We start from the raw sequence: 27,725 nt of genomic DNA on the forward strand, positions 1-27,725 counted from the left end.
GTGGAACATTTTATTCTATTCCGCTGCTACGGATTTAATAAGAAACCTTTTTTTTTTCTCGGCCCGCGAGTATGTGTAAAATTTACGATGTGGCCCTCGAAATAAAAAGTTTGGAGACCCCTGATCTATTGCAACAATGCAAGCCTACATTACAGTACCAGTGGAGTTTACTACATATGTTTTAGAGGACAACCTTTTTTTTGTTTTGCGTGGTTACTGGCAAGTTGAATTACATACCACCTTTTTTTAAGATGTTGTTGGTGAGATACCACCACAAGAATTGCCAGTTTCACCCAACTTTTGCAGCTGTTACAAAGCTAACAATTTCCTGAAAATTCTGTAACATTCAATAAATAACTGGGTCACTCCAACATGACAAGGCGACCTCTTTAATCTGGCTTGTTGTGAGGGGAAACTATCAGCTTTGGATGGAGTTGGCCTTAGATCAACACGTGGCTATCTGCCAAATTTGAGGTATCATTAATATTCTCAGTTGCCAGCATTCGGGTTGTTTGGCACAGTAGCACCAGTGGTTTGTTGAGTTTTTAGTAGGCGAACCTTCTGTCTTCAGGGTAGCCAAGCTTGGTCAGGTTGTCCTGACAGGCAAACTGGATCATGGGAGGGGGTCCACACATTAGCACAAGTGGGTTATCAGAAGGAGAAGGCAAGTGCTTCTTAATCATATCTGCCGTGACAAAGCCAGAGCCGTACTTCCAGCCTGAAAAAAGAAAAATCGTATATAAAACTCTTTGAACATGAACATAGTTTGTCAACTACCATACCGTGTATATTCGGCCCAAAGAAATAAGGTATTCATACAGAGCTGGACTCTATTGAAGAGTAATTCAAAGGTTCAAACAGCAGGGCAGCTCTCACAGGGATATGCAATTAGCGGACCTCCAGATGTTGCAAAACTACAAATCCCATCATGCCTCTGCCTCTGGGTGTCATGCTCGTGGCTGTCAGAGCCTTGCTATGCCTCATGGGATTTGTAGTTCTGCAACAGCTGGAGGTCCGCTAATTGCATATCTCCCCATTAAACTGATGCATGACATTGGAGGATGGGAGTGCCACTAGTTTGTTTGACAAGCCTAATTACTTTTATCTGCCACAATCAAAAAAAAATCAGACAAGCCCCCAATGTATTTCTGTGGCCTACCTGCAACCCTTGCCACCATCACAAGAGGAGAGAAGAACTAGGGGGTGCAATGGACCAGGATGGTTACAAGACATGTAGACTAGTGCTTCAAAAGATCCACTTGGGGTGCCACTTGATTTTAGGTTACAACACCTTTAAAATCAACACAGCATGCCAATTTTTGATTAACCACTTCCCGCCCGGCCTATAGCCGATTTACGTCCGGGAAGTGGTTCTGAAATCCTGACGGGACGTCCATGGACGTCCTGCAGGATTTCATGCCACGCGCGCCCGTGGGGGCGCGCAGCGCGGCGATCGGTGATGCGGGGTGTCAGTCTGACACCCTGCATCTCCGATCTCGGTAAAGAGCCTCCGGCGGAGACTCTTTACCACGTGATCAGCCGTGTCCAACCACGACTGATCCCGATGTAAACAGGAAGAGTCGTTGATCGGCTCTTCCTCACTCGCGTCTGACAGACGCGAGTAGAGGAGAGCCGATCGGCGGCTCTCCTGACAGGGGGGGTTCGCGCTGATTGTTTATCAGCGCAGCCCCCCCTCAGATCGCCACACTGGACCACCAGGGATGCCCACCCTGGACCACCAGGGTGGGCCAAACAAAAAAAAAAGCATGCACAAAAAAAAAAAAGTCTTAAAAAAAAAAAAAGAAAAGCTTTTTTTTAAAAAAAAAAGATGCCAATCAGTGCCCACAAATGGGCACTGACTGGCAACATGGGTAGATCAGTGCTGCCCCACAATGTCCATCAGTGCCACCCCACAGTGTCCATCAGTGCCACCCCACAGTGTCCATCAGTGCCACCCCATCAGTGCCCATCCATGCCCAGTGCCCATCTGTGCCACCCATAAGTATCCATCAGTGCCACCCATAAGTGCCGCCCATGAGTGCCCATCTGTGCCGCCCATGAGTGCCCATCAGTGCCGCCTGTGTGCGCCCATCAGTGCCGCCTATGTGTGCCCATCAGTGCCGCCTATGTGTGCCCATCAGTGCCGCCTATGTGTGCCCATCAGTGCCGCCTATGTGTGCCCATCAGTGCCGCCTATGTGTGCCCATCAGTGCCGCCTATGTGTGCCCGTCAGTACTACCTCATCGATGTCCATCAGTGCCATCTCATCGGTGCCCATCAGTGCCGCCATATCGGTGCCCGTAATTGAAAGAGAAAACGTACTTATTTACAAAAAAATTTACAGAAAAAAATAAAAACGTATTTTTCTTTCAAAATTTTCAGTCTTTTTTTATTGTTGCGCAAAAAAAATCGCAGAGGTGATCAAATACCACCAAAAGAAAGCTCTATTTGTTGGGAAAAAGGACGCCAATTTTGTTTGGGAGCCACGTCGCAGGACCGCGCAATTGTCATTCAAAGTGCGACAGTGCTGAAAGCTCAAAATTGGCTTGGGCGGGAAGGTGCGTAAGTGCCTGGTATGGAAGTGGTTAAATAACCCTGCTTGGTCTTACCTTGAGGAGTCCGGTCCAGAGTGTACCACAGCTTAAACTGATCCGGGTGACTCTTGGCTGCAGCCTCCAGTTCTGCACGCAACAGAATGTCCTCTTCAGTCTACAGGTAAACACGGGGAAATGACATAAGGACAATAACAGGTAGGCAAACGGCTAAATACAAGGATAATATACATTTGTGTGATCTATTTTACCTGCCCAAATTTTTTTACTTCTTCCCATCCAATCATGTGATTTACACAGCCCCACACACTGCACAGCCAAGTGGATGACAATTAAAGAATACAGCTAGAGTTCAGCTCTTATAAAAAATCAGGGCGACGTCATGGGATGTAAATGGGTAACTAACATAATATGATACTCCTGGAACCCTATTTTTTTATGAAAATTAGGTTTATTTCAGGAAAAAATTTAAAAGTACAACTAAAGGCTCCAGCCTCGGGACGTACCAAATTATACACAATCCTCATAAAATAATTTTTTTTTTTTTACCTTTCCTGACAGCTAATCCTCCTTCATTTAAATCTCATATGCTCCCCCTCCCAGACACTGCAGCTCACAGTGGGATGTCACAGTAACAGAGGCAGTGCTGTCAATCCAGAAAGCAGTGGGCAGGTCTAGGTGTGGCCAGGTGCTGATTGACAAGCTACATGCTTGAGAATCAACAATGAGAATGTTGATAGCCACATCTCATGCAACATTTTTCCATCACGCTGTAGTACAAGCAGGCACAGCCTACATGAGAGTGGCAACTCTGCTCTGTATTCAGAAGCAGTGCAGCATTGTTGTCACACCATCACAAGAAGCCACAGTCCAACGCGGTGACGTAAAACACAACGACGTGCAGAGAAAAATTAAGTTCAATGCTTCCAAGCATGCGTCGACTTGATTCTGAGCATGCGTGGGTTTGGAACCGATGCTTTTGCGTACCAACCATCGGTTTTGACCTATCGGTCAGGCGTCCATCGGTTCAATTTTAAAGCAAGTTCTCTTTTTTTGGATCGAAGGACAACAGACCGATGGGGCGTACACACGGTCGGTTTGGACCGATGAAACTGAACTATAGTCCGTTTCCATCGGTTTGGACTGATTGGGCCAGATTCTCATACATTAACGTTGCTCCTGGGCAGCGTAATGTATGTGCTGTACGCTACACCGCCGCAGGTTTACAGGTTTACATCCTGATTCTCAGAACACTTACCTGTAAACTTGCGGCGGTGTATCGTTAATTCGCTCGGCGCAAGCCCGCCCAATTCAAATGGGGCGGGCACCATTTAAATTAGGCGCGCTCCCGCGCCAAGCGTACTGCGCATGCTCCGTCGGGTAAATTACCCGACGTGCATTGCGCTAAATGACGTCGCCCCGACGTCATTTGCTTAGACGGTTTCGTAAATGGCGTCCAGCGCCATTCACGGACGTCTTACGCAAACAACGTATTTTTTTTTAAACTTCGACGCGGGAACGACGGCCATAGTTAACATTGGTTGCCCCTGCTAATAGCAGGGGCAACCTTACGCGTCGCGTACGCTACGGAAACAACGTAAATTCTCAGCGTCGGACGCGCGTAGGTTCGGGAATCTCGCGTACTTACCTCATTTGCATAGACGACGGGGAAAACGACGATGCGACACCTAGCGGCGGGAAAAAAAATTACTTTTAAGATCTGACAGCGTAACAGCCTTACGCATGTCAGATCTAATGGTTATCTATGCGCAACTGATTCTAAGAATCAGTCGCATAGATACCCGGGGCCAGATGAGGAGTTACGACGGCGCTAATGGTGTTGCGCCGTCGTAACGCCTTTGAGAATCTGGCCCATTGTATGTACAAGGCCTTACACGTCTCAGGAACTCAGACTCCCTTCAGCCCCCTCTGTGGACTCAATAGTCAGCTCAGCTTTCTCAGACTCTCTGGACGCGCATAGCTGTCCTGACTTGGCCAGTCCTATGGCCAAGAAGTGCCCCCAACATAGGGTCTTGTCTCTCAAGTTGTCACCCTTCCTGGCTGCAGGCACCCAGCCAGGAAGGACGCAGGATTGAAGGTTCGGTCCCACCTCGGAAATTTTGGGACCTTCAAATTCCAGGCCCCAATCTAGGTCTACAAAACACGAAATTTGGAGAATCCTGTGCCATATTTACATCCCTGTGACAGAGCCTCGAACGGTCAGGCCCCGTACACACGACCGAGTTTCTCGGCAGAATTCAGCCAGAAACTCGATCGGAGCTGGATTCTGCCGAGAAACCCGGCCGTGTGTACACTTTCGGCCGAGGAAACCGACGAGGATCTCGTCGGGCCAAATAGAGAACATGTTCTCTATTTCCTCGTTAGTCAATGGGGAAACTTGGCTCGCCGAGATCCTCGGCGGCTTCACAAGGAACTCGAACTCGATCCTCGGACGTGTGTACGGGGCCTCACAAGGTCAATAATGACCACAGAGAAGGTGGAGAAGGGCCTTTTCCTTAAAATATTCTATATAGCTGTATTGGCAAGTTTTAGGATGGAAGAAGTTTTCTATTACCTGATTAGCAAAGATAAGATAACATTTTGTGTCATCGTTAGGATCCTGAGTAATGTGACGGATCAGCTGCAGCATTGGAGTGATACCTAGTGTAAAACAGAAAAGAAAGGGTTAAATATATCTGTCCACCTTCCTAACAATTAAAGGAAATCTACTCATTTATACTATCAATTCTTTGGTGTACAAATAAACATTTGAAGCAGATCTCCAGGCACCAAAACTTTAATTTAGGGTCAGGGATGGACTGGCCATTGGGACTACAGGGAGTTTCCCGGTGGGCCGATGGCTCAGTGGGCCGGCTTCAGTGACAGCGGACCACCGCCCCCCTCCGCTCCTCTGTCTCTCCCTTCCCGCAGCACTCACCTCCTCTCCCTCTAGCTTCCCCACTGGTACTGCCTATAAAAGTACCAGTACCAGCCATTCTACTCTAATAAAGTAGAACGGCTAGTGAAGGGGGAGAGGGGGCTTGGGTGGCGGGGGTGCAGGAGTTGTCCCGCCCCCATGGGAGAGACCTGTCAAAGTGGGCCAGTCTGAATGAAGTCCAGGGACAAATTTTTGTCCTAGTCCAGCCCTGTTTAGGGTTCATTCATATCAGATGCCCTGGGTGTGTTTATGAGCGCATTCCCAATGCATGGCAAGCAAAAATAATGGTTTCCTATTCAAGCAGTTCACACCAGTGCGTTTGCTCCGCACTAAAAAAAAGTACAGCATTCACTACTTTTTTTTCAGCACAATGCCACGTGTTTAAATGCACGGAAATGCACACAATAAATCCAACACACTGTGAGGCAAAAAAAGCAAAAAACATTTTAACCACTTGACAACCGGGCCTATTTTGGCACTTCTCTCCTTCATGTAAAAATCACATTTTTTTTGCTAGAAAATTAATCAGACCCCCCAAACATTATATACCGTATTTATCGGCGTATACCGCGCACTTTTATGCCCTGAAAATCAGGGCAAAATCAAGGGTGCGCGATATACGCCGATACCTGCGCCGAGTTTGAATACTGCGCCGGCATATACCGAGCGCAGTACACTCGTGTATAGTCGGGCAGGCTTGGCTCCTCTCGCGCTCACGTCCTGGACGTACAGGACGTGAGCGCGAGAGTAGCCGAGCCTGCCCGACTATACACGAGAGTACTGCGCTCAGTATATGCCGGCGCAGTATTCAAACTGGGCGCGGGAAAGCGGGGATCGAGCGGGGAGGACGCCGCAGAAGGACGCCGGACCCGACGAGGCCGCCGATGGACGCCGCGCAAGAAATCAAAACTGTAAGTACTAAAATCTTTTTTTACAGGAATGTCGGGTACACTTTGGGGGTGCGCGCTATACGCCGGAGCGCGCAATACCCCGATAAATATGGTAATTGTCACTCCCAGCCGGAGTCACTAATTAGTATGCATTCTTGCATACTAATAAGCTCCCTCTAATAAATAATTAGATTGCATGTGACCTGAGTAATTGTTTGATTGGTTTGATGTGTAAAAACTGACCCATCCTGTCTTTAAGGCCCCGTACACACGACCAAACATGTATGCTGAAACTGGTCCGCGGGCCAGTTTCAGCATACATGTTCGGTCGTGTGTAGGCGCGAGCGGGCCGAATTCCAGCAAACATTTGCCCGCCGGGCCTTTTCCCAGCGGGCAAATATTCCTGGACGTGTTTTATATAAAACCGTCCGCTGGAATCCTGCCCGCTCGGACATGTACGGTCGTCAGTACAGACCTACCGTACATGTCCGAGCGCCCGCCGTCCCTCGCATGCGTCGAATGACTTCGACGCATGCGTGGAAGCCTTTAAATGGCAGGCCCGCCCACGTCTCCGCGTCATCGTCGCGGCGACGGCGCGGACACGCCCCGCGTATTGTTTACGCGCGGACTTCTGTACGATGGTTAGTACAACCATCGTACAGAAGCCCTCTGGCAGGCATGTACGGTGAAAACGGTCCGACGGACCGGTTTCATCGTACATGTTTGCTCGTGTGTACCCGGCCTAAGAGTGGCATTAGACAAGCCTCTTTTGATGTGTAACATGTAATTACAGGTTTGATGTGCAAACTAGACTTATCCTGTGACAAGCGTCTTTTGAAGTGTAACATGTAATTACCGGTTTGAAATCTGGCCTGGTCAATTTTAGACTTATAATATATATATATATATATATAACATATATATAACATCCCACACAAATGGGGCAACATATTACAACATATATTACAACAGCCGGGGGCGGGGCCAAGTGATACAGTCGGCGGCTACGGCGTGCCCGAAAGCTAACCCCCTTGGGAGAGCGCTTCCCAGAAGGGGGTTAGCTCTTGCGGGGAGGAGCCGAGACAGCCGCCGAGGGATCCCAGAAGACGAGGATCGGGGGCCACTCTGTGCAAAACGAACTGCACAGCGGAGGTAAGTATGACATGTTTGTTATAGAAAAAAAAGGAATGTGTCTGTCTCTGCCCTTCCATGATCACAGGGACTACGTGCCGCCTCACATGAACCAGGAACCTGCTGAGTAAGACCTTTGGCCTTGTGCAAACATGAAAGCATTTCTGGCCTAAACTATTCACTATGTGCTACTGAGAATCATAGACTACCTTTTATAAATCAGCTTAAAGCCTACGCTAAAAACATTTACTAATCACCCCTCAAAAAATATATAATTTATGAAATTTTCTGTACATACAACATCCACATATTGCAAAGCATTTTACAGAGTACCTCGAACTGTGCACATTATTATACAGGATTTATATAGTGCCAACAGTTTACGCAGCACTTTACAATATAAAAGGGAGACAACACAGTTACAATACAAGAGGATTTAGGGCCCTTTCACACGTACGGACCGTATGTCCGCATTTTCATCCGTCCGTTGCGGATGAAAACGGGACATACATGGGTCCCTATGTGATTGCGGGTGTCAGCGGATGACCATCTGCTGACACCCGTAATTGTCCGCCTCCGCAAAGATCCGCATTTGCGGACGGAAGAAAATCCTATTTTTCTTCCGTCTGCCGGATCGGATGAACACAGACATACGGTCCGTGTTCATCCGATACCCCATAGGGGACCGCCCTGTCAGCTGCCAGCTCAGCGGGGATTTCACGGAGGATCCCCGCTGAGCTTTGTGGACACACGGAGCGGATCATTACTGATCCGCCCGTGTAAGAGGGCCCTGCTTAGAAGAGCTTACAATCTAATAGCATCAGTCTCTAATACTAATAGGGCTTACTAATAGTAAGATGTCAGATATGGACATATACAGCCTCTAGTCAATGTGATCTGAAATCAATAAAAGCTCAATTGAAGCCTGAGGCCTCGTACACACGACCGAGTTTCTTGGCAAAAAACAGCAAGAAACTTGCTGGGAGATATTTTTTTGCCGAGGAGACAGTGTGTACATTTTCATCGAGGAAACTGTCGAGAAACTCGACGAGCCAAAAAGAAAACATGTTCTCTATTTCCTTGACGGGAATGGAGAAAATTGGCTCGTCGAGTTTCTCGACGGCTTCACAAGGAACTCGACGAGCAAAACAATGTGTTTCTCGGTCGTGTGTACGAGGCCTCACACCTTTTTATCTCCTTACAGCCCTGAAACCCTGCTTGTCATGATATGTGACTGATTTTTGCTAGAAAATGCCCTAAAATGCTGCTTCCTGGCCTCCCACTCCAGTGCTCTGTGCTGGCATAGCTGAGTAGCAGTCACACCCCTGGTCACATGTCCTTGCACAGACTTGTACTGAAACGAAAGCGAGGGGGGTGTCAGATCATAGAGTGGGACGTTCAGGACAGTTCTGTTACAGAGTGCTGATTACTGAGAGCGCTAATAAAGTAGAACGGCTAGTGGCAGGTGAAGGGGGAGAGGGGGCTTGGGTGGCCCGGGGGGGGGGGGGGGTGCGGGAGTTGTCCGGCCGCCATGGGAGAAACCTGTCAAAGTGGGCCAGTCTGGATGAAGTCCAGGGCCAAGTTTTTGTCCCAGTCCAGCCCTGCTGACAGCGCTCTATAAGTACTTGCATCCTTTCCCATCGACCCATCATTGATTTATGGTTGAAAATCATATGGTCTGGAGCACCTTAAATTGAACAAACATTTAAAAGACAATCAATTTTGAACAAAATTCCAACTGTGTATGGCCAGCATTACTCTGTTGCCTAATGACCTGTAACAGGAGTGTGGTGACCATAACAATGGAGGTTGTTAGTACAAGTGTTCCTTTGACTTCGCATGGGATTTAGCTGGCTCACACAGTTGCGATTTATCGTGCGATTTTGAATTGTCAAAGAGAAAAGATATACCTGTGCTCAAATCCCAATAGCTTGTACATGTATTTAATCAGGTGCTAAAGGTGTGTGACCACATATTCACACTACAAATTCTGGATGGACCCTCTGCACACTGCTATACACTCTTTCCAGCAAACTATGCAATGAAAAACAGGGATATTTAGTTCACACACATTTCAATACTTGTTTAAACCGGCCAACTGCGTCAAAGTAATCCCTCGTATGGCCAGTCCTACACTGCTCTGCCACTTCAAATTCTACAGTGGACACCATGCCAACACGGGGCATAAAGACCCAAGGTGGGGGACAGTGACTAGGTTCCCCATCTTGGGGCTTTATGCCCGTGTTGGCATGGTGTCCACTGTAGAATTTGAAGTGGCAGAGCAGTGTAGGACTGGCCAGAAGGGGGATTACTTTGACGCAGTTGGCCAGCTCAAACATGTATTGCAATAGGTGTGAACTAAATATCCCTGTTTTTCATTGCATAGTTTGCTGGAAATGATGTATAGTAGTGTGCAGAGGGTCCATCCAGAATTTGAACTGCCAAAGATGCACCCCATTGCCGGTGTTCTGTCGGTATGGGTTCCCCATCGGATAATGCCCAGGCTGGACTGCGCAGGCGCAGCGCATGCGCAAACGGAGCCGCCGAAAATCTGGGGATGAACAGCTGTTCTGTACCTGTAGACGCATACCTCCCAACTGTCCCTGATTTCGAGGGACTGACCCTGATTTGGAGCAATGTCCCTCTGTCCCTCATTCTCCTCATTTGTCCCTCATTTTGGTCTGATCTATATAGATGTATATAAAATGCACTTTTTATCTATCAAAAAGTGTTTCCCAGAGCTAAACCTTTCATCTGATTTCTAAATTGCTGCATTTGTAAATTCCAAAAGCCAATATAAAGAAATAGTAGTGGAAAAAAAAGCACTTGTGGGTTTAACCAATCTTTTTTTTTTGTACAATTCTGCTTTAAGGGGGCGTGGCAAGGGGTGTGTCCTATGCCTGCATACTTTTGCTGATAGGTGTCCCTCATTCCCATCTCAGAAAGTTGGGAGGTATGTAGACGGCGTATGCGCAATCAACACGCCGCTCGCTCCCGATGCTCGGGGCGGGTCATTCATTGCATACAACAAGGGATGGAATACAACAAGGGGCGGATGCTTTTCTCAAAGGGGCGGATGTATTCTTGTGCAATGCTCTTTTGGGAAATGGTTTTCTCAATAAACTACACGTCTTTGCGGGGTGTGTTTACACAACTGAAGGGCGGGTTTGCAGGACCTATTTAACTACATAACACAAGCTATTTCCCACAGTATTAGTGGGACTTTTGATGTTTTGTTGCAGATTCATTGACGGACCCTCTTATTTGCACACTTTTGTAAGTACACTATTATACGCCCCGTAAAGACGTGTAACTTATTGAGAAAACCATTCCCCAAAAGAGCACTGCACAAGAATACATCCGCCCCCTTTGAGAAAAGCATCCGCCCCTTGTTGTATTCCGTCCCTTGTTGTATTCCGTCCCTTGTTGTATGCAATGAATAACTCGCCCCGAGCATCGGGAGCGAGCGGCGTGTCGATTGCGCATGCGCCGTATACAGGTACAGAATAAGGATGAGCTCCGGCGTGTTCGCATTGAACACGTGCGGAGCCCGCCAGGAAGTGTGCACGGCGCTGCGCTAATCACAGCCAGGCAGACATTTCCCGATCTCTGCAGCCGAGCATCGGGAAATGTCTGCCTGGCTGTGATTAGCGCAGCGCGGGTGCCGACTTCCTGGCGGGCTCCGCACGTGTTCTATGCGAACACGCCGGAGCTCATCCTTAGTACAGAACAGCTGTTCATCCTTAGAGATTTTCGTTGGCTGCCCGGGCATTATCCTACAGGGGACCCATACCGACAGGACACCGGCAATGGAACCGTTCAAATCATTGCGACTCCGAAAAAGGTTCCTACACTACTTTTTTAAGATTTAATTTGGACTTGCATTGACTTCTGTTAACTGAAGTGGCAAGCCGCAACAAATTTACAGGTCCAAATTGCACTGATGTGCGTCTTTGAAAGCGTGCTGAAGTAGCGTGATTTCAAAGCCGCACTGGTGTGAACCAGGGCTTCATCTACAGTTTTTTTTTGTTTTTTAACCTTTTTATTTCTTTTTTTCTTCCTTTGAAACCAAATGTTTGTAAACCGATCACCCAGAAAGTTCTCACTGAAATTGAATGCCTTGTTGCCCAATGGTAAATACGGGCAATTACAGTTTAATCCATCAATCTTATACACAATAGACTCAATTTATCAAAATGTCTACGGATCATTCGTTTTAAGTGGCAATGAATTGGCACTGCCAATGTTTATCACCAGACTGTTTTCTGCACCACTGGTTTGGGCACAGCATACAGCTAGCATGCTGCAGAAAAGGTTCGTTTGGAATTAGGAATTAGGTTAGGGATTAGAATAGGGTAAGGAGTTACAGTACAATTAAAGGCAGCTTACATATTTTTAGTTTATTGTGAATAAAGTTCATTAAAGTGCCACATTTTAATAAGCATCATAAATAAAATCATAATTACCTCAGCATACACCTATTTGCTTTCTTTAACTACCTTGTGTCTCCGCTGCTAGATCCTGATACAGTGCCTTGAAAAAGTATTCATACCCCTTGAAATTTGCTGTTTGTTCACTAAGATTCTCTAACAAACCTCTGAGGGCTTCACAGAACAGCTGTATTTATACTGAGATTAAATTACACACAGGTGGACTCTATTTACTAATTAGGTGACATCTGAAGGCAATTGGTTCCACTAGATTTTAGTTTGGGGTAGCAGAGTAAAGGGGGCTGAATACAAATGCACGCCACACTTTTCACATATTTGTAAAAAAATATTGAAAACCATTTATCATTCATCATGTTATTATTTAAGGTTATTGAGGTATGAACATGCACTACAGACCAGTGTTAAAGTCAAATTTCAATTTAGTTTTAGTCTTTTGACTAAAATGGCATTTTAGTTTTAATCGTATTTTAGTCTTCTCAATTGTTTTAATTTTAGTCGTATTTTAGTCGACTAAAATAGTATTCATTTAGTCGACTAAAATGTTTGAGTCATTTTAGTAAACTAAATTAACACTGCTTAAAGGGGGCTTCTAGATGCCGATAAGCTACCTCCCCCGCACCCCCAGAACACCTGGGCCAGGGTTGTGGGGAAGTGGCCCTTGTCCTCATAAACATAGGGACATTGTGCTTTGCCAGGAGGTGTCCCTCCCTGGCAAGTGTCCCCTCCATGTTGAGGGCATGTGGCCTGGTATGGCTCAGTAGGGTGGGGGTTCCCTTATCTCCGCCTTTTCTTGCCAGCTGCGCTGCATGCACAGATAAGGGTCTCTTATGTATTTTGGGGGGGCCCCACACAATTTTTTAGCATAGGGTTCCCTTTAAACTCCATTCCAGACCTTAGAGCCTTGTATACATTTTGGGGGGTCCCCACATCTTTTGTTTTGTTTTTGGTGTGGGGCCCCCCCAAAATGTATACAAGGCCCGACTCTACGCTAAAAAATGGTTTGGGGGACCCCCAAAATCCATAAAAGACCCTTATCTGTGCATGCAGTGCAGCTGGCAAGAAAAGGGGGAGATAAGGGAACCCCCACCTCTCCTATTATAACCATTTTTACCAGTGCGGGTAAGGCCCCTTTCACATTGAGGAGTTTTTCAGGCGGTACAGCGCTAAAAATAGCGCTGCTATCGCGCCTGAAAAACTCCTTCACTGCAGACTCACTGTGAAAGCCCGAGGGCTTTCACACTGAGGCGATGCGCTGGCGGGAGACAAAAAAATCTCCTGTCAGCAGCATCTTTGGAGCGGTGAGAGGAGCGGCATGTATACCGCTCCTTCACCGCTCCTTCCCATTGAAAACAATGGGAACCGCGGCAATACCGCCCGCAATGCGCCTCTATAGAGGCGCATTGCGGGCGGTATTAACTCTTTATCGGCCGCTAGCGGGGGTTAATACCGCACCGCTAGCGGCTGATACCCGCGGCAATTCCGGCAGTATAGCGCCGCTATTTTTAGCGGCGTTATACCGCCACCGCGGCTCCCGCCCCAGTCTGAAAGGGGCCTAAACGTTATACATGCTTTTGGAATGCAGATATGCAGGTGAAGTTGTGCTTCATTATCAGAAATAAATGTCACTAAACTGGTCATATCAAGGCATGGATCAGGTAAGAGGTCATCTCAGCACTTACCAGTCCCCCCAGCCAACATCCCAATGTGTTTTGTGGTCTTTAGTTGAGGTTCAGACTTTTTGTCCGGTCGGATGGCAAATTTACCTGCAAGAAAACCAGTGATTACAGAAAGCTTTGTATACAGGGCCGGTTTCAGTGACAGCCAATGGAGTCACTGGGGGGGGGGGGCTTTTGGTGCTTTAGCCCCTGAATCTGGGGCCCATAGCCCAGAGGCCCCCAACCACAGGGCTGCGGCCCAATACCAGGCCGTGGCCTCTCTACAGCTGTGCGGCGAGGCAGCACGGGAGAGCCGGAGAGCGGGCAGGCAGCATGGAAGAGCTGGGCAGGTGTGAGAGCAGAGAGATTACATCATCTCTCACCACCCACCCTACATCACCACTGTTCAGGCCTCACTGTTCCGCCGCGGGCAGCAGAGAGATTACATTATCTCTCACTACCCGCCCTCTCTCTTGTGACCCTGATGTAAGGAGCGACTCTCTGGGGACTCTGAGGTAAGGAGGGGCTCTCTGGGGACCCTGATGTAGGGGGGGAGGGGCTCTCTAGGGACTCTGATGTAAGGGGAAGGCTTTTTTTCGTGCAGTTGCGTACAGTTTATATACTGTTTTTGTCCAGCCCTAAACATGGGTATCACTTGGTACAGCGTTCAGCCCCACCAAGCCACCACTTTCCACTGACTTTTCATAGGCTGTGGGACTGGATGCTGCGCCTATCCCTCCTAGGTGTACTAAAACACGGGGAGGGACCCACAACAGTTAAATGTCCCTGTGTGCAAAAAGTCCAAGAAGGAGCAAAAAAAAACACTACCACTGTATAAAAGCAGAGAGATGAGCCAAAGTATGTAAAGGGAAAATCACTCCTTCCACTGATCCTCTGCCTTCAGTACTCCAAGTCATTGCCCTGGAACAAGTATGCTGTTATGGATACTCAGAGTAAAGTCAGAAGTCATTGGCCCAGATCCTCAAAGGCGTTACGACGGCGCAACACCATTTGCGCCGTCGTAACTCCTCATCTGGCCCCGGGTATCAATGCGACTGATTCTTAGAATCAGTTACGCATAGATACCCATTAGATCTGACAGGCGTAAGGCTCTTACGCTGTCAGATCTTAAAAGTAGTGCTGTCAAACGATTAAAATTTTTAATCGCGATTAATCGCATTAATGTCATAGTTAACTCACGATTAATCTATCTAATTTATGACGAATTTCCCCACAAATATCGCACAATTCTGCAAGTGATTATAATTTATGATCGCTGTTTTCTAGCTGATCTAAAACCATTTTTGACATAAAGGGACACTTTTGGACAATCTACAGTTTTTCAGGCAGAAAGAATAGTTTTTATTTTATAAAAGAACATGTAGGACACTGGGCAGACCACTAGGGACAAGGGGGGTGTGTATTTTTTACATACAGTACTGTAATCTATAAGATTACAGTATACTGTGTGTATTGTGTTTGTTTACTTTTTTGAATTTGGCGCCGTTCTCCGCTCCCGTGCGTCGTAACGTCGCAGGGAACGGAGCTCGGCGGCACACAGGCACTGTGAATCGAGCGAGGAGGTCCCGCCGAGCGAGGAGGACCCGCCGAGCGAGGAGGACCCGCCGAGCGAGGAGGACCCGCCAAGCGAGGAGGACCCGCCAAGCGAGGAGGACCCGCCAAGCAAGGAGGACCCGCCAAGCAAGGAGGACCCGCTCGATCACACAGCGGTGGCATCGCTGGATCCAGGGACAAGGTGAGTAACTTGCCTGTGAATCCAGCGAGAAGGTAAGCCACGCCGCGCCGCTGCACACTCTGCACGTCCACCCCGAGGTCTTCTGCGTTAATCGCGCGATAAAAATATTGACTGCGTTAACATGGGTTTGCGTTAACGCCGTTAATATCGCGTTTAACGCACAGCCCTACTTAAAAGCAATTTTTTTTCCCGCCGCTAGGTGTCGCATCGTCGTTTTCCCCGTCGTCTATGCAAATGAGGTAAGTACGCAAGATTCCCGAACATACGCGCGGTCGACGCTGAGAATTTACGTCGTTTCCGTAGCGAATGCGACGCGTAAGGTTGCCCCAGCTATTATGAGGGGCAACCAGTGTTAAGTACGGCTGTCGTTCCCGCGTCGAATTTAAAAAAAATTACGTTGTTTGCGTAAGACGTCCGTGAATGGCGCTGGACGCCATTTACGTAAACGTCTAAGCAAATGACGTCGGGGCGACGTCATTTAGCGCAATGCACGTCGGGTAATTTACCCGACGGAGCATGCGCAGTACGCTCGGGGCGGGAGCGCGCCTAATTTAAATGGTGCCCGCCCCATTTGAATTGGGCGGGCTTGCGCCGAGCGATTTGACGATACACCGCCGCAAGTTTACAGGTAAGTGTTCTGAGAATCAGGATGTAAACCTGCGGCGGTGTAGCGTACAGCACATACATTACGCTGCCCAGGAGCAACGTAAATGTATGAGAATCTGGCCCATTATCTCTATACTTTTTCTGGGTCATCAACTCAAAGTATTAAAGCCAGAGGGTCAACATGACAACCAAGTAACTACCATTTGCATAATGAGAATAAACCAACAACAGAATATATGGGGGAGATTTCCAAAAACTGGAGCATTAGAATTTGGTGCAGCTGTGCATGGTAGCCAATCGGCTTCTAACTTCAGCTTGTTCAATTAAGCTTTGACACGGTACACACGATCGGTTTTCCCGACATGCCAAAACCCGACTTTTTTTACCAACGTGATTCCTCTCAAGCCTGTCTTGCATACACACGTTCAGTCAAAAAAACTCTCGACCAAAGCGCGGTGACGTCCAACACGTACGACGGCACTATAAAGGGGACGATCCATTCAAAAGGCGCCACCCTTTGGTCTGCTTTTGCTTATCCTCGTGTTAGTAAAAGTTTGGTGAGAGACGATTTGCGCATTTTAGCCTTGTGCTTTTCAGTCCGTTACAGCGTGACAAATGTGCTATCTCCATTACGAACGCTAGTTTTACCAGAACGAGCGCTCCATTCTCATACTTGTTTCCCCTCGGAAAAGCATACACACGAGCGGTTTTCGCGACGAGAAAAAGACTGACGGGAAACACAACAGGAAAAAATAGAGCAGGTTCTATCCCCCCCCCCCCCCATGTATCACTTAGGAAAGTTTTCCCTTTTACATACCTTTTCCTTTGTAGACTAGAAGACCATTAGGCCCCCGGAAGTCAATAGTGTCCCCTATTTTTAAGTTGTCCAAGTACTGGGACATTTTTCCTCCATCTGGAAATTTGGGGTTCACGTTTTTGTAATAAACCTGAAAGACAGAACCAACTATTGTTAGAATTTCTCAAAAACCTGCAGTAGATACCAATAAGATCCGGATTCAAACACCAGATTCCAAATGGTGACATTCACAGGAAGGTGCATCCTGGTCTATGGACAGTTTACAGGAAAATTTAAAGGGGATACATGTCTCTTTTATTGCGTCATATAATTTGTAACTGAGTAATTTAATGCAAAGGCAAACTTGACTTCCTAGCCCAGGGCTCGACAAATCCCGGGCGCCAGGTCGCAATGGCGACTAGAAATGGAGTCCTGGCGACTTGGCTTGTGAGCTGGCGCCATCTGGTGGTGAGCCGTTGGTATTACAAGTTAAACAGCAATTCTAATGTCATTTTTCACTATTTTTCACTGCCATCTTCTTCCCTCCAATTAGAACCCCCAAACATTATATATATTTTTTATCCTAACACCCTAGAGAATAAAATGGCGATCGTTGCAATACTTTCTGTCACGCCGTATTTGCACAGCGGTCTTACAAGCAAACTTTTTTGGGAAAAAATTACACTTTTTAAAATTAAAAAATAAGACAACAGTAAAGTTATCCCCATTTTTTTTAATATTATGAAAGATAATGTTACGCCGAGTAAATTCATACCCAACATGTCACGCTTCAAAATTGCGTCCGCTCCTGGAATACCGACAAACTTTTACCCTTTAAAATCTTCATAGGCGACGTTTAAAAAAATCTACAGGTTGCATGTTTTGAGTTACAGAGGAGGTCTAGGGCTAGAATTATTGCTCTCGCTCTACCAATTGCGGTGATACCTCACATGTGTGGTTTGAACACCGTTTACATATGCGGGCGCTGCTCACGTATGTGTTCGCTTCTGCGCACAAGCTCGCCGGGACGGGCGCGTTTTCTGGCTCCTAACTTTTTTAGCTGGCTCCTAGATTCCAAGCAAATTTGTCAAACCCTGTCCTAGCCAAATGTACTGCAAAAGCAATCATAGTAAACAAATCTAAGTGCGCAACCTTTTATTTTTTATTTTTTGGGAGAATAACATCTTAAAGGAAGTAATACCGACAACTTCCTTTCCTCTGCCATGCTCTGTGATCACAGGTCTGACCAGGGAGCAGATGGATATATAAAGCTCACCACCCATTGCTGACGGCAAGTCCTGCTCTGAATGAGGTTATATTAGGGATGGATCACTATTCAGAGACACCAGCATTACACTAGATATTATTTACACTAGCATTTATCAGTTAGGATGTTGTGGCACCCTTGGCTGCCATCTGGGCTCATCAGAGGTGCCCTGCTGTGTTCCTTATTATTTTTGCACAGTGTTATGCTTTTCCATGGTGCAGGCAGGCCAATAGCAAGCATCATAAAGATGTGGGCAATAATTCAGGGCAGCGCATCCTCTGCCTCCTGCCAACTGGCATGCAACCACAGCCAAAGGCCTCTTTCACACGGGGCGGATCAGTAATGATCCGCCCCGTGCACCTCCGCTTGCTCAGCGGGGATCGCTCCGTTGATCCCCGCTGAGCCGGCGAATGACACTATGCAGGGACCGACGTGTCTTTTCTCCACTCCTCCCTATAGGGGGATCGGATGAACACGAACCGTCTGTCCGTGTTCACCCGATCCAATTGACGGATGGAAAAGTAGGTTTTTCCCCTGTCACACTTTGGCGGAGCGGGTCGGATGTCAGCGGGCATGTCACCGCTGACATCCGCGGCTCCATAGAGGAGCACGGAGCGCCCGTACAGGTCCGCAAAAAAAACTGGCAGGCAGGCCTGAACGGGCACTCCGTGTGAAAGAGCCCATAGGGTAAAACCCTGATGTGAAAGTGGGGGGGGGGGGGGGCTGAGGACTCCATTGTGAAGGACTTTGACATAAAAGAATAGGATCAAGGACTCTGATGTGGAATGGTGGGATTTCGGAAACTCCTGTCAAAGGAGGAAGGGGCTTCTGATTTCAGATTAGGGAGACACAAGATTTTGCATATTTTTATAGGATCTTGTGAGAAAAGATTAGGAAACACTGGTTTACACCAACGAAGAGGACAAATTCTCCCCGCCTCCCAACCCAGTACTCTCTTGTTCAGTACTACCCAGGGGCGGCTGATAAATCGGGCACTGCCTGAGGGCACCATGCTACTAGGAGGCCTCATCAGGGTTGCCAGCCTCAGTAAAACCAGGGACAGTATGGAAAAATGTGTGTTTTTTAAAAAATCCCAAGATTATAGCTGCCCCGCCTCTCCGGTACCTTTTCAGTGTGTGTGTGTGTGTATACTGTGTGTGTATACTGTGTGTGTATAGTGTGTGTATAGTGTGTATGTATACTGTCTGTGTGTGTATGTGTATACTGTGTGTGTATAGTGTGTGTGTATAGTGTATGTATACTGTCTGTGTGTGTATGTGTATACTGTGTGTGTATAGTGTGTGTATACTGTGTATGTATACTGTCTGTGTGTGTGTGTGTGTGTGTGTGTATAGTGTGTGTATAGTGTGTGTATACTGCGTATGTATGTGTATACTGTGTGTGTATACTGTGTATGTATACTGTCTGTGTGTGTGTATACTGTGTGGCCCTATAATCTATTGCCTGCGGACCCCATAATCTCCTATTTCCCCGGAGCCCCATAATCTCCTATTTCCCCGGGGCCCCATAATCTCCTATTGCCCGGGGGCCCCATGAGTTGTCAGTCCGCCCCTGGTACTACCTGTAGCTTTACTCGTATCTACATAAAGAAATTTTACCTTTACAACCAGATCAACGTGACCTTTCACCTCATCACTGGACACCGGGGTGTACGCCCGAACCACCAAGCTGCCATTGACTTTAGCTGAGAGGTAGATGTGCTGTCCTTTAAAAAATTATATGTAATAAAAGTGTTATATTCAATAAAAAAAAAAAATGCAAACTTTTTAGATTTTGCTAGAGAATTGTAGATATCTAGAAATTCAGTTGATTTACTAAAACTGGAGCGTGCAAAATCTGGTGCAGCTCTGCTTAGAAACCAATCAGCTTCCAGATTTTATTGTCAAAGCTTATTTAAACAAGCTGAAGTTAGAAGCTGATTGGCTACCACAAAGCTGCACTAGATTTTGTACTTTCCAGTTTTAGTAAATCAAGCCCTATGTTTATGTGAACATTCTGTGGTCTATAGCTAATAGACAGACATCATGGTATAAAGTAAGGCCCAGATTCTCAAAGGAGATACGCCGGCGTATCTCCAGATACGCCGTCGTATCTCTGAGTCTGAGCCGTCGTATCTATGCGCCTGATTCTTAGAATCAGTTACGCATAGATTTCTATTAGATCCGACCGGCGTAAGTCTCTTACGCCGTCAGATCTTAACTGCATATTTACGCTGGCCGCTAGGGGCGTGTACGCCGATTTACGCCTAGAAATATGTAAATCAGCTAGATACGCAAATTCACGAACGTACGCCCGGCCGACGCAGTACAGATACCCTGTTTACGTTAGGCTTTTCCCGTCGTAAAGTTACCCCTGCTATATGAGGCGTACATGCGGCGTAACAATGTTAAGTATGGACGTCGTTCCCGCATTGAATTTTGAAAAATTTACGTCGTTTGCGTAAGTCGTTCGCGAATGGGGCTGGACGTCATTTACGTTCACCTGGAAACCAATACGTCCTTGCGGCGTACTTTGGAGCAATGCACACTGGGATATGTCCACGGACGGCACATGCGCCGTTCGTAAAAAACATCATTTACGTGGGGTCACATAACATTTACATAACACACGCCCACATCTTCCAAATTTGAATTAGGCGGGCTTACACCGGCCTATTTATGCTACGCCGCCGCAACTTACAGAGCAAGTGCTTTGAGAATACTGTACTTGCCCATCTAAGTTGCCGAGGCGTAACGTAATTAGGATACGTTACGCCCGCACAAAGATACGCCGATCTACGAGAATCTGGGCCTAAGTGTGAACTTTGCCACTAATTATTAACTCCTCCTATTTACATATATATATATAAAAAAAAAATCCAACAGGGAGATTGAGGACCCCTCATAATGGTCATAATAAATATGAAGACCCCAGGTTAATATTGATAATAATTTGCTGTGGCATGTATCTTGATGTTGTTTTCTCCTTTCAAAGGCATCAATCTCATCATCTTTACCTATAGGAAGTCCCAAAATGTGCTCCGATGATGGTAGACCAAATCGGAATTTCTTGGTGTCATGACTGATTTCCTGCAAGAAAGCAATATTAATGTGTCAACAAAACAATTCAACCCCCCCAATAAAATATATTACTGAGAGTAATAAGAAGTAGATTACAGTGCCCAGGATCCCATATGGGACCCAAGTCACATAGCTATAGATGATGCCATGATTTTTAAAAGACTGGTTTATAATAATTAATACTAGAGGCCTAAGGCTATTGTAGCTAAACTTGTAGTGCCCAATAACTATTAGTAAATACATAGGCAGGCCATACATTACACAATTTTCTTGCCTTCAACCATGGGTTGAGGAAAAAAAAGTTGCTTGATTCCCCCCATCAATACCGTCAATGCTGATGGGGGAATCAGCAGCAGCGCTATTGTGTTCTGACAGCAGGGAGTGTGATGGAGCCTTCCCCACCAGCAAAATACAATGATCACTGCTGGTGGATATAGTGAAATCCGCGCCACGTGACAAATTGATTATTTCAAAAAATGTATCTATATAAATCTAAGCTGCTCCCCTAAGGCCTTGTACTCACGAGCAGACATGTCCGATGAAACCGGTCCGCGGACCGTTTTTATCGGATATGTCTGCCCGGGGACTTCTGTTCGATGGCTGTACACACCATCGAACAGAGGTCCGCGGGGCGTGTCCGCGGTGTCGCCGCGTCGATGACGCGGTGTCGCCGCGACAATGACGCGGCGACGTGGGCGGCCTGCCTTTAAAATGCTTCCACGCATGCGCCAAAGTCATTCGACGCATGCGAGGGATGGCGGGCGGCAGGACATGTACGGTAGGTCTGTACAGGTCTGCGGACCAGTTTCAGCAGACATGTTTGGTCGTGAGTACGGGGCCTAAGAGATGCGCTACGCCGGTCTAAAGATATGCCGCTCTACGTGAATCCGGGCCATAGTCCCAATGGTAGAAAAAATCCCAAATGAAGTGATTAAATTCCAAAGTCCATTCACCAACAAAAAATGAAGATTCTTGCTGTAATGTAATTAATTAGCCGGGAAGTGCAAACTCGTTCCTTCACCACAATCTAGGATACGACACCCAAAGTGCACAGATGGGGAATGTGCTTACCAGACTCAATGTATCTTTTTGATTAGAAAATTCAGCATGAATCAATTTTTTAAAAGGTTCCCGTACTACTTTGATGCTATTTCAGTGCGATCTTGGCCCAATAGAATATTAAAACCTAAAATCTGCATCCAAGCTGCATCCAATTAGAACTACATAATCGCTCTGAAAGTCAGATCAAAATCATATTGCAGCAGTGCGTATCTAGCTTTACCCTATCCTCCGCATTTTTTAATTCTCTACTTCATGCATATACTTACAAATTTCACTGCGCTTATGTGATCACATTTAGTTTCTATTGATTGCACTACAATAAAGAGTAAAGGGAAGTTTGTAAGCTTTGTACCTGTTTTTCAATAAGAGGAAGAGGATACTTGGTGTTAGGATCCAGGAGGGTGACCGGTTCCTTCTTTTCTTGTGTTCCCATTGATTTAATCATGAATAATAAAGTGCTCACTATGACCACAGCCAGTGCTATTATCACCATGGCGTCCTGATAAGAAAGAGAGATTGTGACATGGGGGAAAATGCAGATATAAAAATATACATAACTCTAAGGCCCCATACACACGATAGAATCCATCCGCAGATAAATCCCAGCAAATGGGTTTCTGCGGATAGATCCTATGGTGTGTACACGCCAGCGGATCTTTTTCCGCGGAGAAATCTCCTCTGGGATGGATTTCAGCAGATCGAATATTTGCTGTGCTGCACAACAAATCCATCTGCTGGAATCCATTCCAACGGATGGATCCGCTCGTCTGTACAGACTTACCGGATCCATTCGTCCAAAGGGATTCCCCGCACGCGTCGTAATGATTTGACGCATGCGTGGAATTCCTTATATGACAGCGTCGCGCCCGTCGCCGCGTCATAATCGCGGCGACGGCGCGACACGTCATCGGCAGAGGATTTCCGCGGGGATTTCAATGCGATGGTGTGTACACTCCATCGCATAGAAATCTGCGGAAATCTTTGAGAGGATTTATCCGTGGAAACGGTCCGCTGGACCGTATCTGCGGATAAATCCTCTCGTGTGTATGGGGCCTTACTGAGATTTTTTCCCATTATCAATGCTTTTATAAAATATGAACATACAGTATAGCGTTTAGGCTCCATTCACACCTAGGAGTTGCTATTTTTACAGGCGCTTTTATGGCGTTTTTGTACAGGCATTTGGAGTTGACAAGTGACCAATGAAAAGCAGTAAAATGTCTGTAATCTGCTAAAAAACAAGCTCGTACTTTTTTAAGCGATGGGTGTTTTGCTCAAAGTGGTTGTAAACCCACTCTTGCAACTTGCACCTACAGGTAAGCCTAGATTAAGGCTTACCTGTAGGTGCAAGAAATATCTCCTTAAGCCACAGAAACGGCATGCGCGCCGTAGACAACGGCGCAGGCGCACTGAGCAGTGCCGTTTTTGTGAATGGCATTAACTGGGAGTGTCGTCATCGCCGCTCCGGCCAATCACAGCGCCGGAGCAGCGAAAACCAGGAAGAAGCTCCAGGGGACATGGCGGCGGCGGTGGACGGGACCGAGGCGGACTTCATGGGCTTCGTTCTCAGGTAAGTGACACATAATGAGCTATTATGCTGTGCATACTAGCTCATTATGACTTTCTCTTGCAGGTGGATTTAAAAAAAAAAATGACACCTAAAATGGCGGTGCGGGTCTGCCACGATTGTTGCGAGGGAAATCGTGCTGCAATCGCGGCAACCCGCATCGCACGAAGCATATAGCCCCAAAAAAAGTTCAGGAGCTACTTTTGGGTGACATGCTTCACACGATGCAGGTTGCCACGATTGCAGGGCGATTTATCGCGGCAGACCTGCACCGTGATTTTATGGCATCTTAAATGTGAGTCCTGCGATTTGTTATTCACGCATCAGCGCTTTCAAATGGTGGTTAGAATCGCAGAAAATCTGCATACCATTCAAAATGCTGAAGTGTGAATGCAGCATAAGGCCCCTTCCACACGGGGACGTGTGGACAATTTCATGCTTCCAGAATTGTGGGAACAGTTTGGGGATGGCCCCTTCCTATTCCAACATTACTGCTGACCAGTGCACAAAGCAATGTCCTTTATCCAAGGTCCATAAAGACATGGATGAGCGAGTTTGGGGGAGAGGAACTTGACTGGCATGCACAAAGTCCTGACCTCAATCTGATAGAACACTTTTGGGATGAATTAGAGTGGAGAATGCGAGCCAGGCCTTCTCTTCCAGCTGCATAGTGTGGGCCAACTCAATATTGAACCCTACAGACAGAGGCGGCTCTTTAATTAGGCAAATTAGGCGGTCGCCTAAGACCTGGAAACTTACAGGGGCCTCGCGGCCGCCTAACTTACCCAATGCATTACCCCAGTTTTGAGGGACTGGGGACCTTAACGCTGCTGTGCTCAGCCAGCGTTAAGAGCCCTGACTCAGGAGCGGGGCCGCCAGCATCCCTAACAACCAGTGAATATCTGTGATACCACCCCTTGTGACGTCAATGACCCACCATGCCCTCAGTCAATGATGTCACAAGGGGGCGGGTTCACCAGGTGACATCACCGGGTGGCTCCTGCCCCTTAGCTATTAAAGAGCAGGATCTGGGGGGCCGCCAGCATCCCTAACAACCAGTGAATATCTGTGATACCACCCCTTGTGACGTCAATGACCCACCATGCCCTCAGTCAATGATATCACAAGGGGGCGGGTTCACCAGGTGACATCACCGGGTGGCTCCTGCCCCTTCGCTATTAAAGAGCAGGATCTGGGGGGCTTCCAGATTCTGATAAGCCCCCTGCCCGTAGACCCCCACAACCACCGGCCAGGGTTGTGGGGATGAGGCTCTTGTCCTTGAATTATTTTTCCCATCACGGGCGAGAGTGGGGCCCCATGTCAAGTTTTGCCTAAGGCCTCGCAAAGCCTAGAGCCGCCTCTGCCTACGGACTGATGCCCCGTACACACTGTCACTTTATGTGATGTAAAAAAACAACGTTTTTAAAAACGTCATTTTAAATGACCGTGTGTGGGGAAAACGTTGTTTTATGTCTTCTGAAAAACGACAAAAAAAAATTTGAAGCATGCTTCAATTTTTTGTGTCGTTTTTCTAAACGTCGTTTTTTGTGTCATAAAAAATGACCGTGTGTAGGCTAAAACGATGTTTAAAACAATGTTTTTAAACCTGCGCATGCTCAGAAGCAAGTTAGAACGCGAGTTTGAATGGAACAGAGTGCCGTCGTACTTGCTGAACGTAACCGCGCTTTGCTAGAGCTTTTGGAAAAAACGAAGGTGTGTATGCTCCATCGTTTTTGAAAATGAAGTTTGAAAAACGTTGTTTTTTTTCCATTACATAAAACGTCGTTTTTTTCTATCACAAAAAACGACCCTCTGTATGCGGCATAAGACTTGGATGCCATTAAAGTTCATGTGCGTGTTTTTTTTTGTTTTGCAGATTTTTGTGTGTTTTTGCTGCTGCATCCTTTTTGGAAGTGAGCCTCACACATTTTTGCAATGTGCGTTTTGTCGCATGACTGCTTCCCACGTTTGAGGTACCATAAACAAATAATGGCACCTCAAGTGTAACACACACCTTGCTGTCTTCTTCAAAGGCGTGATCGCAGCCTCCAAGTGCATCTATGGCAAGCACTTGTTTTGGGAACTGATTTCAATCATGAAAAATACTGTGCTGCATGCTAAACGCTCTCTGTAGATAAATACTAAATAATAAAAATCAGTGGGGAATAGGTGACAGGTACTCTTTGCACTGGTAAAATCTGGTACAAAACCTGCTTTTTAGTAATCTGAGAGGTATTTGTGTATTTGAGAATTAAAAAGGTGTTCCTGCTAATCCGCCAGCCCTGGCTAGGTGATTGAGTTTAATACAATCCTCTGTAATGATTATACAGAGAGAGAGAAATCCATATTATACTATTTTATGCTGCTCTATATCTATATCTATGGAATGTCCCAGAATCCTCCCCCAGTTCCATCCCATGGCCTGACACCACCTCATAACCTGACAGCGGCCAATAGAAGCTCACCCTTCTCTTCCTATACATCACACCAGACACGCCCCCTCGCTCACACATGACGTGCTGCATTCACAATGAACATGTTTATACATTGATGGGGACACACGCTTCCTCTGACCGCCTGCTGGATGCACAGATCTCACTCTTCCTATGTGTATCACTGTCTGCACTCATTTTGTTTCATTGTATCAATCTGATCACATTAAAGATCTACATTACTGTAACAGTTCTAATTCTATTATGGTGATGATAACTGTAACCATGTATATTGCAATGATCAAAAATTACCATTCACCTGCAGGCAGCAACCAAATAAACATGCATTGCAATCACAAAAAAAATAAAATAAAAAAAATGACCATGCAATAATCATTAATATAGCAATACAATTAGAATTGCACTATGTACATATGATGCAACCTGCAGAAGCTACAAAGAACAATGGCCCGGATTTAGAAAGGATTTACGACGGCGTATCTCCAGATACGCCGTCGTAAGTCCAAATCTGCGCCGTCGCATCTATACGCCTATTCAGAAAGGCATTTACGTTACAATTTGTCCAAGATACGACTGACGCAAGTCTCTTACGCCGTCGTGTCTTGGGTGCATATTTACGCTGGCTGCTAGGGGCGCTTCCGAAGATTTACGCGTAGATAATGCAAATGAGCTAGATACGCTGATTCAGAAACGTACTTGCGCCCGGCGTATCAATATACGTCGCTTACGTAAGGCTTATGACCGGCGTATAGTTACCCCTGCTATATGAGGCGCAGCCAATGTTAAGTATGGACGTCGGAACAGCGTCGAATTTTACGTGGTTTACGTCGTTTGCGTAATTCGTACGTGAATGGGGCTGGGCGTAGTTTGCGTTCACGTCGAAAGCATTGAGTATTTGCGACATGATTCTGCACATGCGCACTGGCATACGTCCACGGACGGCGCATGCGCCGTTCGTTCGGCCCCTCATTTGCATGGGGTCACGGTTCATTTTAATAAAACACGCCCACTACCAACCTACTTTGAATTACGCGGGCTTACGCCGGCCCATATACGCTATGCTGCCGTAACTTAGGACGCAAGTTGTTTTTGAATACAGTACTTCCCTCTCTAAGTTACGACGGTGTAGTGTATATGAGATACGCTACGCCCGCCCAAACTTACGCGATTCTTTCTGAATCCGGGCCATAGTCATTATTTCTACTGTGTTCAAAAAGATTATTGCAACAAGCATGCAAATACCATGCAATCTGCAGACATGAAACACAGCAGGCACAGTATATACAGGTGTACAGCATGGAACTGCAGAGATCTGAGATATCTGCAGTATATTAGAAGTTGAAGGGTTAAATCACAAGTATTAAAACAACAAATCAGGATTGAATTAAATGAATCTCTAAATAAGTAACTCACCATTGTGTATTCCTGCACAGTCAGATGGGGGTGCTTCTCACATCAAGACACCAGGCACATCCTACAAGAGGCTCATGATTATAGTCCTCTGTCTGCCCCGCCCATTTA

At 46.6% G+C, this 27,725-nt stretch overlaps 1 protein-coding gene across 1 annotated transcript; it reads right to left on the reverse strand.

Annotated features, from left to right (window-relative positions):
• Positions 1 to 373: 373 nt before the first annotated feature.
• Positions 374 to 27,725, reverse strand: LOC120917177 (NADH-cytochrome b5 reductase 2). The gene is made up of 9 exons (XM_040328279.1): positions 27,618 to 27,725; positions 22,537 to 22,683; positions 21,059 to 21,131; positions 19,662 to 19,768; positions 16,797 to 16,926; positions 13,642 to 13,725; positions 5,128 to 5,213; positions 2,610 to 2,709; positions 374 to 718 (listed from the first exon to the last, which is right to left on the reverse strand). The coding sequence occupies exons 1-9, from the start codon at positions 27,618 to 27,620 to the stop codon at positions 546 to 548; spliced, it is 903 nt and encodes a 300-aa protein (XP_040184213.1). The 5' UTR covers positions 27,621 to 27,725; the 3' UTR covers positions 374 to 545.

Source organism: Rana temporaria, chromosome 11 (assembly GCF_905171775.1).
Source record: "Rana temporaria chromosome 11, aRanTem1.1, whole genome shotgun sequence".
In the NCBI taxonomy this organism is placed as follows: Eukaryota; Metazoa; Chordata; class Amphibia; order Anura; family Ranidae; genus Rana; species Rana temporaria.